Source organism: Charadrius vociferus, unplaced genomic scaffold, assembly GCF_000708025.1.
Source record: "Charadrius vociferus isolate BGI_N301 unplaced genomic scaffold, ASM70802v2 scaffold32, whole genome shotgun sequence".
NCBI classification, from domain to species: domain Eukaryota; kingdom Metazoa; phylum Chordata; class Aves; order Charadriiformes; family Charadriidae; genus Charadrius; species Charadrius vociferus.
Genome location: NW_009647856.1, coordinates 12,802,509 through 12,817,627, shown reverse-complemented (window position 1 = coordinate 12,817,627; position 15,119 = coordinate 12,802,509). Strand labels below are relative to the sequence as shown.

The following is a 15,119-nucleotide window of genomic DNA, read 5'->3' as shown; positions in this document are numbered from 1 at the left end:
CAATCCTCTTTCCCGTCCCTCTTTACCTTCGTGGCATCAGGATAAAACCCCTCTGTGTCTGTTGCCTGTGGGTGAGTCAACCAGCTGCTTCATCACAACATTTTTTGCCTTTCTAGTTTTGGTTTTTTTAAATCCTCTCCTGTGAATATACAGTACACAGAAAGAAAAAAAAAAAAAAAAACCCAGAAGAAGTTGTGGTAGACCGAGACTTTATCCCATCACAGTTGTGTTTTGTCCTGCTTTGAGGACACATGTCCAAAGTGTAGACTTGAGTCTGAGGATTAAACCCTGAGCGTGATAAATAGGTGCCGAAGGTGGGAATGACGGCTGTGTCCGCCTCTCCCCGCTGTGGTCTTGCAATTCACCAACCCCCCCCCAAAATCCCCACAGGCAGACCGTGGGCCTGGGACCAGCTCTGCAGCATCCTGATGGTGCTGTACTTTTTCGGATCGGACAGGAATCAGTCGCTGACGGATACGTGGGCACCGGGAACACGATGTATCTTCTGAGACTGTTGGGTCTTGAGATGCAGCGCAAAATACTTGAAGTTGTGATCTGGAGAGGGTGTAAATCTCAGTGATCTTTTTCTTTTTTTTTTTTTTTCCTCTCTGCCTCTCTCTTTTTTTTTTACTTTATTCTGATGGAATTGGGTGTCCGTGTCCCCACCACCTCCACCACCAAATTTTCTCAAAGCCAAGTGAGATTAGGACAAGTTTTAGTCATACAGCGGATGGGTGGACTGTGACATATTGCACCTGGTAGTGGTCCCAGCAGAGAAGTAAGCACAGAAGCAAGGACAAATTTGCCTTTCCGGACTGGCATTCATGCTGATGACTACCAGAGAAAAGATCTCCTGCTCTGTGCCAGGTAGCTGTGGTGCGGAGGAGGAACCTTCCGTGGAGAAGACAGCCTGCTTCAAGAGAAAAGACTTTTTTTTCATGTTGATAACTTGGTATGGCTTAAAGTTTAAACAAGTCTCAAGATCTGCGGTTCACAGTTCCTTGCCGACGTAGAAATGTCTCCTTCTGTTTAATCAAAGTCCATCTGGCAGAGCTATTGGTGTTCAGCTGTGCTACCGCTGCCTTCAATCTGGTAGCACCAGAAGTTCTCAGAGATCCAAAGCAGGCTTCCCTGTTGATCACGGAGTCTGCTCGAACATCTCTTTCCCAAGTCTTTGTGGGATTTGTAGTAGAGCACCACATTTATTACCTCAGCTTTGAAGTGGTCTTCCTGGTCATCTTGACCAGGAGAAGTGAAGACGACTCATGTCTGTAAAACCTGTGTGCCCAAATACGGGGGGCATGAAGATGGTCTTTAAAATGTGTCCAAATGCCATATCATAGAATCATAGAATGGTTTGGGTTGGAAGGGACCTTGAAGATCACCTAGTTCCACCCCCTGCCCTGGGCAGGGACACCTCCCACCAGCCCAGGTTGCTCCAAGCCCCGTCCAGCCTGGCCTTGAACACCTCCAGGGATGGGGCAGCCACAGCTTCTCGGGGCAACCTGCCCCAGGGGATCACCACCTGCACAGGAGAGAATTTCCTCCTCAGATCTCATCTCAATCCCCTCTCTGTCAGTGTCAAACCGCTCCCCCTCGTCCCACGGCTCCCCTCCCTGATGCAGAGTCCCCCCCAGCTCTCCTGGAGCCCCTTTAGGCACTGGAAGGGGCTCTGAGGTCTCCCCTTTTGCGCCTTCTCTTCTCCAGGCTGAACCCCCCCAACTCTCCCAGCCTGTCCTCCCAGCAGAGGGGCTCCAGCCCTCCCAGCATCTCCGGGGCCCTCCTGGTATGAGTTAGGGAACCACCAAACGTGCTTTCATGGGTGATCTGCTACATGTGCAGTTTCTTCCTCGCATTTCCATCACGTGCTGTTCTAAAAGACTAAATTTTGGGCTCCTTGTCAAGTCCAGCAGTGATGGTATCGGGCTCTTCTCTGCCCAGATGTTTTATTACATGAGCCAGAACCTGATACTGCAGACTACAGGTGGTTTCTTGCCCTTCCTGCCCATCCAAACTGGAAAAGTTCCATCAAAATCATCAGCTGGTCTCCAAAATATGTACAATCTGCCAAGCTGTGACATGGAGCAGCGTAGTCCAACATGCAATGCGTCGCTAACTGGGCTTTGCTAGAAGCAATGATGGGGAAAATGAAGTTGGTGGGACACTGGCGCAGGTTGCCCCGAGAAGCTGCGGCTGCCCCATCCCTGGAGGTGTTCAAGGCCAGGTTGGACGGGGCTCTGAGCAACCTGGGCTGGTAGGAGGTGTCCCTGCCCAGGGCAGTGGGGTGGAACTGGATGATCTTCAAGGTGCTTTCCAACCTAAACCATTCTATGATTCTATGAAAATACCTTGGTGAAGCAATTCTAATTAAGTAGCCCATCCTTCATTACGGCCGTGTCTCTGCTCCATGGTCGCAGAATCACAGAATTTTCGGAGTTGGAAGGGACCTCTAGAGATGATCCAGTCCCACTCCCCTGCTAAAGCAGGATTGCCCGGAGCACATCACTCAGGACTGCATCCAGGCGGGTTTGGAAAATCTCCAGAGAAGGGACTCCCCCACCTCCCTGGGCAGCCTGTGCCACTGCTCTGTCACCGAACCGTAACGAAGCTCTTCCGTCTGTTGGAACGGAACTTCCTATGTTCCAACTTGTGCCCATTGCCCCTCGTCCTGTCACTGGGAACCACCGAGAAGAGTCTGGCTCCATCCTCCTGCAACCCACCCTTGCGATACTTGTACGCCATAATAAGGTCTCCCCTCAACCTTCTCTTCTCCAGGCTAAAGAGTCCCAGCTCTCTCAGCCTTTCCTCGTAAGGGAGATGCTCCAATCCCTCCATCATCTTGGTTGCCCTTCGCTGGACTCTCTCCAGCAGTTCCCTGTCCCTCTTGAACTGGGGAGCCCAAAACTGGACACAGTATTCCAGTTGTGGCCTCACCAGTGCTGAGCAGAAGGGGAGAATGACCTCCCTCGACCTACTGGTCAGGGTTCAAGACACACAAGGCACCCTCTGTCCTGGGGGTTGGCTGCCCCGTGACGAATTGCCCCCCAAATTTTGAGTGTCCGAGGACACAACTTTAGCTCTATGTGTGGTGGATGGTGTCAGTGGCTGAGAAATGTTAAAATCTTTAAAATCTCCTTTATCTTGTTGACTTCAGTCGTGATGGATGATGGACCTCACGGGGACGTGAGTTGGGATTTGAGTTCGGTCTGGCCCGGGCGTCCAAAATTGGGCCAAGGCAAATCTGAGCAGAGGCACAATTAAATCTGCTGTGGTTTTTGTCTAAATTCTTTCGGAAATGTGAGGGAATTTCACCTTCCCTGCACTGCTAACCTATTTACTCGCCGGCTAAAAATAGCCTATAATGTAGGACACTCTTAGGGAGAAACCAGAAGGAAACAGAGTGGAAGGGAGAGCTTTATTTGTGGAAAGCGCTGGGATTCTGGCAACGAATTACCACTTTTTGGCTCCTTCCGTAGTTATTTCTGTGGGGTATTTTGACTTTAAAAAAAAAAAAAAGAGAGAGAATTAAGAAAAAACATTTTTGGAAAATATTTTAAATATTTCTGGAGTAGCAAAACAAAGAGATCCACCAAAAAAAAAAAACCACCAAATAGACAAAGCAACAAAGAAGGGATCCAAACCCCAAATCCTTCCTCTTTGTTGCGTTTCCCTGGTGGCACCCGCCCTTACCGAAGGAAAAAGTCATTTTTTAGGTGCCCTTCGGGTCCTCTCGGCACCTAGAATTGCTGTGTGTCCTCCGGGCTACAGGACACAACCGTGGTGCTTAGGAGGATGTCGTGGTTTAGGAGGACTACTGTCCTTCGCAGCGTCGTGAGTGGAACAGAACTTACTGCTGGTCTTTAATTGTGGTTTTTTTTTTTTTCTTTTTCTTTAGCCTTAAAAGGACAACAGACATGATGTTTGGAGGAAAGCAAGTAGTGGTTTGTGGCTACGGGGAGGTAAGGGGCTCGTATTTTACGTGCGGGTGCTGCACGTAGAATCAGCGCATCCTTTGCATGGCTTTACCCGACGGGGCTTTTCTGTCCTCGGGGCTTTTCTCTGCATCTGCAGCCGCCTTCAAACCTGACGGGTTTGGCCAAAACTGAAGATTTTCTTGATTTCCAGTATATTTCTTGAGTACCAAACCAAACAGGTACCAAACCTAAATCTTTAAATACGTGAGTATTAGGTATTCTGAATATCTCCAATATCTGAATATTGACATATCCTGATATTAATATATTATAATCATATTTTATATTTATAGTATATATTGTATTATATTTAATATGACAGTAACATAGTCAGAGGCTGGTTCTGCAGATGTCCCCTGTAACCGCAGCGTTGCATGCTGAAGCGTGGTCAAGAAAAAGAAGTTAATCTTGACATACCCCTGTGCTTTCCCCCCCAAACGGAGGAATCCTCTCTCGAGGCGAGACTGCGATATTCGCCTTTCGGTGGTTCTTGTTGGGACCAGTTAACACCAGTTATGATGGGGCTGCGCTGTGGCTGCTGTACCGTGACTTTTTTTTTTTTCCCCAAAGAGCTGAAATGAGACAATTTTCTCATGTGTAATGGCATTTTTGGGGAACCTTTGGTCATTTAACCATTCCCCTGAATTCCCCTGTGCTGTGTAAAGGTTAAAGCTCATTGACCCTCGGAGAGTAAACCATTAAGCTTCCTAAATAAGGGTAAAGGTTACAAAAGACTCTTAAACTTTCCCTGGGATAAGCATAATCTCTCGTTATCGTGGTGCTTTCTAGATATCAGGATGTTCGGGTGGGAAAAAGAACTCCCTGGGACCAAAACCACCGGCACATTTATATTTTGTAGCGCCTCTCTTAGCTAAGCTGGGACCGACTCGGGTCTTGGATTACTCCAAATCCAGGAGTTTCACGCACCCAAAAATTGCGTGTACGCAACCCAAATTGCTACGAGGGCTCCAGAGGGTCCTTGGGGCTGCAGAAGAGATGCCCGGAGTCGTATAAGCTTTCCCGTGGCCGAATCGATGCTTGACGTCTCCTGAGCTCTCGGCGTCTCCCCCGAGCTCTCGGCGTCTCACTCTTCCTCTGTGCTCTTCTCCCTCCCCAGGTCGGAAAGGGCTGCTGTGCTGCTTTGAAGGCCATGGGCTCCATAGTGTACGTGACAGAGATCGATCCGATCTGTGCCCTCCAGGCCTGGTAAGCGGTCCCACCGAGCCCGGCTTCTTCTTTAGGCTTTTTTTTCCCCTCCCTCCCCAGGAAAATCACGACCAGAGGCTGCTCAGCAGCGGTCCCTCCCGAGAGAGATGCTGGTGAGGGGTTCGTGGCTTCTCTGCACCCTCGGAGAGACCCACAGGTCTCTCCCACAGCCAGGAAAGGGTTCCTGCGCTAAAGCATCACCCGGTTTGTCTGGCTCCCACGTGCCGGCTTGCACTATCGTAACCACAGTGGCCAAGAGTTGAACGATACGGATTGAAAGAGTTTAACAATATGGATTGAAAGAGTTTACGATATGGATTGAAAGAGTTTAACGGTATGGATTGAAAGAATTGAGTGATATGGATTGAAAGAGTTGAATGATACGGATTGAAAGTGTTTAACAATATGGATTGAAAGAGTTTAATGATACAGATTGAAAGAGTTTACGATATGGATTGAAAGAGTTGAATGATACGGATTGAAAGAGTTGAATGATACGGATTGAAAGTGTTTAACGATATGGATTGAAAGAGTTTAATGATACAGATTGAAAGAGTTTACGATATGGATTGAAAGAGTTGAATGATACGGATTGAAAGAGTTTAATGATACGGATTGAAAGTGTTTAACGATACGGATTGAAAGAGTTTAACGATATGGATTGAAAGAGTTTAACGGTACAGATTGAAAGAGTTGAATGATATGGATTGAAAGAGTTTAATGGTATGGCTTGAAAGAGTTTAACTATATGGCTTGAAAGAGTTTAACGATACAGATTGAAAGAGTTCAACGATATGGCTTGAAAGAGTTTAATGGCATGGCTTGAAAGGATGTTGGGAGTCTACTGCAACCTCTGCAGAGCAACCTCGGGCTTTGCTGTGCTGTGCGCACCCCTCACCCAAAGAGTATTTTGGTTTCTGTGATCACCCGCCCCTCACAAACCTCTCCTCGTTAGCGCCGCTACCCTGAAAGCGCACCGCTCTCCCTCGCACGGGCATGTTGCAATTATACGCGACCTCGTTTCCTCCATGTAAACGTCGTTTTGGTGCCGAGATGCCGCTTCTGCATCCCGCGGTGTGAGACGGGACGTGGCTATGAAAGCACGAGTCCCAAAAACACCCGGAGCCTTAAACCCGCGGCCTCTTCCTAACAGCGAGCTTTCGAAGGGCTGTTGCGGTGAGGAAACTAATGAGCCCTGCTCAATTAGCAGAGCCGATCAACTTTTGGGTCGCTTTGCAACCTTCACGAGTGGCGCACCCGGCAGACACCTCCTTAATCGTGAGTTTGGGCGTTTGCGGCAGCCCCTGTCCTGCACGAGGCTTCTCGTAGGGAGATCGCAGTGGGGGGAAAAGAAAAACAACAGTAAATGGGACACAGAGCAGGTAAAAAAGAAAAAAAAAAAAAAGACTTTTTTTTTTTTTATCATAACTACGATTTTGCAGCTTGTGAGAGTCACAGAAGTAAGTTCTCGGCAGGACTGTCAACAAATCCTAAAAAAAACCCCAACCCTGCCCTTGTTCTCCCGTGCGCTGAATCCACCTTGCTCGGTGAAGTCAGGGAAGACTTGCTGAGCGCCTAAAGATCGCGTAGGTGCCTAAAGATGGATTGCGAAGTTAATGATAGACATCTGTGGGCTCGGGGTGCTTTGGTAGGTTGTTTTTTTGGTGTTTTTTTTTTTTTTCCCTAAGATGATCTAAATCCATCTCGGAAAGGATTCTGCAGCGGGAGGGCGTATCTGCATCTTCTGGATGTAGTTTGCAGGAGGAGCAGCTTTAAAAAAGCCGTCTCGATCGAAAATTGAGATTTGCAGGTGTGGAGGCCTTGACCAAAAATGTGAAACCCCCAAAATCTCTTTTCAGTTCTCCTCCAACAGTCCCAAATTCTCCAGGTTGAGTCCAGAAACCCTCCAAACGGATTGGGGCACACGGCCCTTAGTGTGCTGCCCTGCTGGTTTCCAGTCTCCGGCATTAGAAAGATAAAATGAATATCTGAGAATCACTAGATGGGCTTTTTTTTCCCTATTTTTGGGCATGTTTTTGCTGCTTCTCAGACTATTCCCCCTTCCCCCACCTCTTCTCCTCTTAGCATGGATGGATTCCGGCTCGTGAAACTCAATGAAGTCATCAGACAAGTTGACATTGTCATCACCTGCACAGGTATGCGGTGCCCGAGGTGGGAGGATGGGTCATCAGGGATGCGCGTCCCGTCGTCGGGTCTGTCTTTTTCCAAGGGAAGGGGCAAAAAGATGGGGGAAGTGAATGTGGTGAGCCCCTGGCGCAGGTTGCCCCGAGAAGCTGTGGCTGCCCCATCCCTGGAGGTGCTCAAGGCCAGATTGGACGGGGCTTGGAGCAACCTGGGCCGGGGGGAGGTGTCCCTGCCCAGGGCAGGGGGGTTGGACTGGATGATCTTTAACAGTCCCTTCAACCCAAACTCTTCTGTGACTCTGTGGTTCTGTGATTTATTATGGCCATCGCTGTCTGGCAGGCAACAAGAACGTGGTGACCAGGGAACACCTGGACCGAATGAAGAACAGCTGCATCGTCTGCAACATGGGACACTCCAACACCGAGATCGACGTGGTGAGCGCAGGGACGTGCGTCGGGCGCGGGGACAGCACAGGGTGGGGTGATGGTGTTTTTGGGGACCCTTTGGCAGCCGTATCTGACCCATGCTGCTTTAGCAAGCACCGGGGAGGAGATAATATAACCCGTCGCTCCCCGTGTCTCAGCAGACACTGTCAGACACGTCGCTGTCATTCCTGCCATCCCAAAGGATGCCAGCGAGCCAGACAAACTCCTTCAGCTTCCAGCGTAGTGTCTGGTCGCCACCAGCCTCAATCCTTCCCCTCGAGAGTCAGGGAATCGCCCCCTCCAGCCCAGTCCCTCTGCTCTCGCGTTATTCTACCGTTAAGATCCAGCCGAAAGTTCAGTTTGGTGCAACGCGACGCGCTCGACCTCACCGCGCTTTACTGAACGGCCCCAAAATCTGCTCATCTGTGCCTAAAAATGGGTAGAAAAACAGGAGAGTCTTGTCTGAAGGTCACTGGAGAATCGCTTGCCCAAACCCCTGGGTTTAAAGCCATTTTCCGTGCTGGAAAGAAGCGACGGCAGCCACGCAGAGTTCACTTGGTGACCATGAATCCTCTTCGGCCAGAAGAGCTTGAACAATAGTTGCCGCCGGAGCTTTGATGTATTGGAATCATAAAAATAGTTGCAGGTTATGATTCATAAAGGTTTCATTGGTCGGGGACTGCGGCCGGACCCAGAGGAAACTATAAGCCCAGAACAATGTCAGCGAGTTGCTTCCTTTTTTCCTTCCTATTATGTAGCTTCTGGTTTTTGATCTTTTGCCAGTGCTTTAACTGTTTTCACGCTGTGTTCCAGGCGAGCCTGCGCACGCCCGAGCTGACCTGGGAGAGGGTGAGGTCCCAGGTGGACCACGTCATCTGGCCAGACGGGAAGAGAATAGTCCTTCTGGCGGAGGTGAGTTGTGGGCAGAGGAGTGGGAATTGCAGCCTGTTCTCTCTTTGTGGAGGAAGAAAACAAGGGCTGGATGAGCCGTGGAGCCAAAGCTCATCCAGAAATCACCACCTTGGGCCTCAGCAGCTCACTGGTCCCACTGGTTTAAAGGTTTGGGGTAACCCTGGTTTGGCCCATGGGTTACTGGAACGCAGAAAAGCTCCTGTGTTTTTCTTGATCCCACTCCAGGGTATCTCCCACGGGGCATTTAATCAGATTTTTCGCTTCTAAATAGTTTTACTGAGTTATAAGGGCGGCCAGTACCTCGGGATTCGAGTGCCGGTGATAAATGGTGTTTCATCCCAGAAGAGACGCGTTTCACCGGTGGTTCTTGTACCTTCTGTAGGGTTGTAAATTGACTTTGGTGCCGTGTTGAGATAACGACCGGTTTTCCCAGGGCCGCCTGCTGACCCTGAGCTGCTCCACCGCCCCCACCTTCGTCCTGTCCATCACCGCCACCACGCAGGCGAGTAGGGTTTGGGCCGAGCCAAATGCAGTGTCTCCCTCCAGTGAGGGCAGCAGTTACTTACCTGAATGTCTTCTCCATCCAGGCTCTGGCTTTGATAGAGCTGTACAACGCTCCCGAAGGCCGCTACAAGCAAGACGTGTACTTGCTGCCTAAGAAAATGGGTAAAGATGTACTGCTTGCCCTCTTCTCGAGGCCGAACAGATGGGAGGTTTTGCCCGGCAGGGCATCGCAGCCTCCTGAGCTCTCTTGTTTGCCCCTCTGCCAAGCTCAGGGTCTTCCAGCGAGTTCTTCCCACTGGGTCTGGGCTCTTTGCTAAATCGGACGCTTTGTTTCCCCGTCCCAGCCGGGGAAGACAGGCTGCCGCGCTTGGCCAACCGCAGGAGTCCGTCCGCGCTGGTGCAGGGGATTTTCACGGTGGGGGGCTTCTGCCAACCAGAGCTGCCTTCGTTGGCTGCGAAGACACGTAGTCCCTGACCACCAGCTCTGCCAGCAGAACCCCCTCCTGAGATCACAAGCTATACTGACCGTTCTTCTGCTGCGGAACTGGTCTTTTTGTGGTGTTCATTGTATTTTTGGAGAGCGGGCGCAGCTCGTCCCTAGCTTGGGTGGGAGATGTCACCTCTGAGAAACGTCCGGTGGCTCCTGCGTCAGTAGAGCATCCAAGCTTGCCCAAGAGCATGGTGTAACGCAGCGGCAGACCCAGGGGTCCCGCTAGAAGGGTATTTCAGAGAAGGGCTTTCCCCTCTAACTCAAAATAGATGAGAGCCTTGGTTTCCCCCCATTCGGAGTGAAAAGCAGACTTAGCGCGACTTAGCGACTTAGAGGCGCGATGCCTCTCCCAGCTGGGGCTTTAGGGACCTGGTGCGCAGCAGGAGGGGCCGCGTTGTCTTCCCTTCTCCGTACTAACGAGGTTTGAAATCGTTTTCAGACGAGTACGTGGCGAGCCTTCACCTCCCAACGTTCGATGCCCACCTGACAGAACTAACGGATGAACAAGCGAAATACTTGGGACTGAATAAGAACGGACCTTTCAAACCAAACTACTACAGGTGCTGCTCCTCAACCTCTCTCTTTCTTCTGCCCATGAGCGTGGGATGCGCGTTGGGGTGGGAGCAGAGGGGACAGGGTTTAACCCCACCGGTCCCTTGAGAAGGATCTCACAGGCTTTCTGCTAACTCCCATCGCCACGTAGAAAATGGTCCGGCCGGGAAGGGGACGGCGCGGTCGGAGCTGTGACGCAGAGCCCTTGGCAGGACACGAGTCCTTTGTGTCTGGCAGCAGCTGTCACCCAGACAAGTGGCAAATGGCAAAGCGATGCCATTGCGGCCAACTCAGATGACAGCTTTATTTTTAAAAGTTTGACGAAGGGTGAGATGACGCAGAGCAGCCTTCGCCCCTCGCGCCGGGGGGCTGCTGGGGCGGGTTTGGCCCGATGGCTCTCCCCAAAATAATAATAATTTTTAATATGAGCCCCTGGATCTCTTCCCTTTCCAGGCTCATGTTTGTAGCCAACGCTGCAACGCGGTTTTTTCAGCGTGACAATGCAACGGCTTTGCACGCACACAGATCAGCTTGTGAGGAGTTGAAGCTCTCATCCTTTTCTTGCAGGAAAAGGCATTTTCTCGGCGTGCGGCTCTTCGGCGCTCAGGCGAGAGCAATGCCGCACCGAAACGCTCCACTTCTGGGGTTTAGTGGTTTTTGCCAGATCCTGAGCTTTTTTTTTTTTTCCTCCCCCTGCCCTGTGTCATGTGCAAAATTACGGTGCTGCCACGTGGCCGTGCCCTCCCGAGGAGGAATTCCGTCTGGTTCAATATTTTTTTCCCCGATTTCGGTGTCTGTAATCCTGACCTTGCGGGGAATGTGGTTTGTCCCACGCACGGAGAAGTCGGGATAAGTAGAGGGTCACGGCAAATTCCCTGCATCGAGGCAGAGCCACGATGACTCGAACATCCCCCCACCGTGCACCGTGGGGTGGAGATGTACTCGGACAGCTTCGCCTTGGCATCCCGTAGGAATTTATACAAAAGGCAAAGTCTTTTCCAAAGTTCCCTATTTTGATGTGTCGGAGCACAGGACGGGAGGCGAGAGGAGGTCTCCAGGTGCACGTAGCCCCTTTTTATGGAGGTAATGGGCAATTAGACTTCATCCCCATGACAGCTCAACAGCTTGCTTCGTTAAAGCGAGCACCTCCCTCTCCTTACATGCGGCTTTGTTTGTGATATGAATTACCTACTTTTAGTTCGCAGCCTCATGGTAAATTCAGCCGGTTTGAGCCAAGCTTTGGCGTTCAAGGTGCTCTTGCACCTTCAGTGCATCCTCCCCGGTTTCTGAGCTGACGTTGCCGTGTACCGGTGGGACTCGGTCCCCGAGTCGATGGGGCACCGTTGAATTTTCCCCATCCCGCAGGCGAAGCGAACGGCAGCGTTGGAGCGGCGAGGGCGGGCGGCTAAACGTAACGCGGCATTTGTGGGGGAGGAGATGAGGACCGAGGCCCTTTCCAAATCTTTTCTTTTCCTGGTGTCCACCCCTCCCAAAATACACCGTGTTGGGGCTGGGGGAGCTTCGCGTCTTCCCCAGCAGCTCACCAAAACCTCGTTTTCTCTTCTTTTCCCCAGATATTAAGTTCCTGCCGCTGTATCCCAGAGAATCGCGAGGAACAAGAACCCAAGTCTTTTCTCAACTACTGTACAGGATGAAACAGCGCAAGCTTCCTAAGTTAGAGCCGGGCTTGCTCACATAGTAGACAGTGTGTTTAGGTTATTTATTTATTAAATTAGAATACTGTACATGCGGCCTCTGCCACTGGTGTTCGTACTGCCGCGGGACTGGGAGACGGTGGATTTCTTTCCGTTTGTTTCATTTTTCTCTTTGGGTTGTTCTTTTTCGGGGCTGGGAGGATGGGGGAAGGCGAGGAAGAAGCTGGTGGAATGGGATCGCTGCCACGAACTTGGAACAGTCCGTTATCACCGTTCATCCGACGCACGCGACGGGAGCCGCGGGATCCGACTTCGAGGTCGCATGTTGGCTTTTGGTTTCCTTCGCATCCCGGCGCTTCTTCCAGCAGAGCGAGATCCCGGCAGCCGTGAGAGCCGGCCGGAGGGTGGCCGGGTTTGCATTTCTCATGCCATTTGACACCGCAGCTAAAAACCTCGTTCGCTCCAGGCGCTGCCGAGCAGCCGGCCGCCGCCTTGGCAGCGAAGCGGTAAATCGCGCCGGCGATCGCTGGAGAAACCTCTCGTAATTCTGCCGAACTGCCCGAGGGACGGTTCCGCCAGCGAGTCGGTGAACTTCGCCTTAGCACTGCTGAAAGCTGTAACGAAGGGTCCGGTCGTTAGTGTCAGCCGGGGATAGCCCCTAGCGTGTGGTAGGAGCCGGGAGGGCAGAGCGGTGCCCACTCGGAAACAGATGGTGACAACGGTGGGGTAGGACCCACCACCGCTCCCTTCATCACAGCTCCGCAGTATTTTCCTGCTGCTTTCATTACGAGTGCCAACCTCCTACGGTTCAACCAAAGTCGTATTCCCGGTGGGGCTATGGGGCAGCCTCGCGTGCCCGTGGTGGTGGAAGAGCCTCACAGCCTCACCGACAACTGCTGCTCACGTGTCGGGGAGCTCTTCCAAACCCAAGCGGAGCTCGTCGGCCATCCCGGCTGGGAGGACCTTTGTCCACGTGAGGTCTTTCTCCAGCTGAATTTCAGTCCTCATTGGAAATCATTTGGAGTTTTATTTTCTAGTAATATTTGTATGATAAAATCTGGAAATCCCCTTCGGGTGTTTGAGACGTACGCCAGAGTGATCCCCACCCCGGTTTTGTGCGAGGGGAAGAGTTTAGCATCACTGAAACCCTTCAATCGCCTCAAATCTTGATGCATCAGAGCCGATGGAGAGCAAATTTGCCATAGTTACTTGTTTTAGCCCAAGATGTCCTGCCTGAACGCTGCGGACAGCACGGCACACTTACCAAGGTGACTTTCCAAGTCTCCATGTCCCATCGGAGTCACTTTCAGAGTTCATATGGAGAACATGGTCCTTCAAAGATAAAATTGCCGAACCCCATGAGCACAGAAGCCTTTATCCTGTGGTTGCTGCTTTGGTACCCGAGTCCCTCGTCAGCTACAGATTCTTGGTTTGTCCTTGCGGACTTCCTTGCCATCATGAAAAAACTCTTTTGTGGCAGCTCGTTCACGCACAAGAAAGGAAAAACTGTGGATTTACGGTCTCGGCAGCCAAGTCCCTCTCGCAGCTCTTGATGCCAAGGTCTGAAGTCAGCTTGACCACAAGCTGCTCATCTTTGGAGCAAACGTTCTCGTGTGCTTGCTTATTCCAGGTTTCTCTTTGAAATTTCTCAAAGCCTAGAAGTAAGACCTTGGGAAGACCTTGAGAAGACCTTAGGGCTTTGAGGAGACCTTGAGAAGACCTTAGGGCTTTGAGAAGGCTTTCAGGAGACCTTAGGGTTTTGAGGAGACCTTAGGGCTTTGAGATGGCTTCATCATAGACTGATCACTAACCACAAACTTGAAATAATCTCTACTCACTCACGAATTTTATCCAGATCCTGAGATTTTTGGGAAGAGTCCCCTGAGCTATTTGAAACGTCACGTTCGGGTCTTTCCCTGCGCTGGAGTACCTTCATCTGCATCAACCAGTGAACCCCAGAGGTTCTGTTGTTCTCTGCAGAAGCACAGCGTGAAATCCTGCTCTCGGTCGAGGTGAAACGCGGTTGCGGGGTCACGTTGAGCAAAGCAGCTTTTGGAAAATAGGTGTCCCAACCGCAGCCGCTTCTGCCCCAGGAAAAATCCCTCTCCATCCGCGTGACCCTTCGGTACAGCTCACGCAGTCGCTTACCTCCCCCGTGTCCGTCGCTTGCGCAGCAAACGGTGGTGCCGTCCTCATCCGTGAATTCCTTCATGCCGATTTTTAAGCCCGTTTTATCTTCCAGGTAGATAGGAGAAAAAGAAATAATTAATAATAAAATCCCAACTGGCTTTTCCCACCTCGATTTTTAAAGCTCTTCTCCATGTCGTTCTGCTTCTTCTGTAAGCTTTTTTGCTTGCTTGGCTTTTTCCTAATCAATCTGGAATCATATTCTGTGATCATCTCTAAATTAAATGTGTAATGGGTTGTTTTGGTTTTGTTTTGGTTTTTGTTTTTGTTTTTTTTTAATGTAACACATTTTTAAAGCATTAGGAAAAAGGAGATTTAGGTAACACCAGCAAAATTGTATAAGGAAATTAATTCTGTTCTGAACTTTAGAAATAATAAGACAAAACCTGTCATCAGTCTGCAGTGAGGAAATGAAAACTTTGCAAACGTAACATTTTCAAAAGGATGTTTTAAATATTAATGTCTGAGTGATTGTATTAGATCAGCAATAAAGACTCTGTAATCTCAAAACACAAATAAAACATTGGAAAATTCAGATCCTCCCGAGTGTCTTTCAGGTCTGGCAGGAGCAGATGGGGAATTTTTGGGACTGCGGGGGGGGAGTACAACGAGGGGTTGAGGGATGGTGATGCCCTGGGTTGGGGATGGGGATGTTGTCCCCAATCCCGGTGCTGTGCCGTAGCCGCGAGCTCCCGCTGCTGCCGTATAAATCCCAGCTGGGAAAGCTGCTCCGGCAGCAGCGCGTCCTTGGGGCTGCCGGGGCTGTTTGGGCTCTGGGCGGCTGTTTTGGCTCTTGTCCTTGGGGAGAGCGGGCTGAGACATGCCAGGAAAATCCCGTTATCTCTTCTGCTCCCGATCTGTCACCTTCCGGCTGGGGAACTGCCAACGGAGGGAAATACCCACCGAAAGACTCGATTTTTCCAGAGGTGGGACACAAGTGGCACCAAGATGGGATGTCCAGCACCTCCCAGCATGGTCAACCCTAAAAACAACCGTCCTCACCCCAATATTGGGTGGAGAGGAGTCGGGGGAGGGGGAGGTCTCGATCTCCACCCCCCCATCTCCCCCA

The 15,119-nt window shown here is 50.8% G+C and overlaps 1 protein-coding gene across 1 annotated transcript in view; it reads left to right on the top strand.

Annotated features, from left to right (window-relative positions):
- Positions 1 to 10,879, top strand: part of AHCYL2 (adenosylhomocysteinase-like 2) — a 39,031-nt gene extending 28,152 nt beyond the window's left edge. The window contains exons 9-18 of the mRNA XM_009883035.1: positions 3,896 to 3,959; positions 5,092 to 5,180; positions 7,266 to 7,336; positions 7,665 to 7,759; positions 8,564 to 8,662; positions 9,096 to 9,164; positions 9,250 to 9,328; positions 10,096 to 10,216; positions 10,360 to 10,535; positions 10,776 to 10,879. Coding sequence (XP_009881337.1) covers positions 3,896 to 3,959; positions 5,092 to 5,180; positions 7,266 to 7,336; positions 7,665 to 7,759; positions 8,564 to 8,662; positions 9,096 to 9,164; positions 9,250 to 9,328; positions 10,096 to 10,216; positions 10,360 to 10,535; positions 10,776 to 10,879 — 967 coding nt within the window. The remainder of the gene's footprint in view (positions 1 to 3,895; positions 3,960 to 5,091; positions 5,181 to 7,265; positions 7,337 to 7,664; positions 7,760 to 8,563; positions 8,663 to 9,095; positions 9,165 to 9,249; positions 9,329 to 10,095; positions 10,217 to 10,359; positions 10,536 to 10,775) is intronic.
- The last annotated feature ends 4,240 nt before the right edge of the window (positions 10,880 to 15,119 follow it).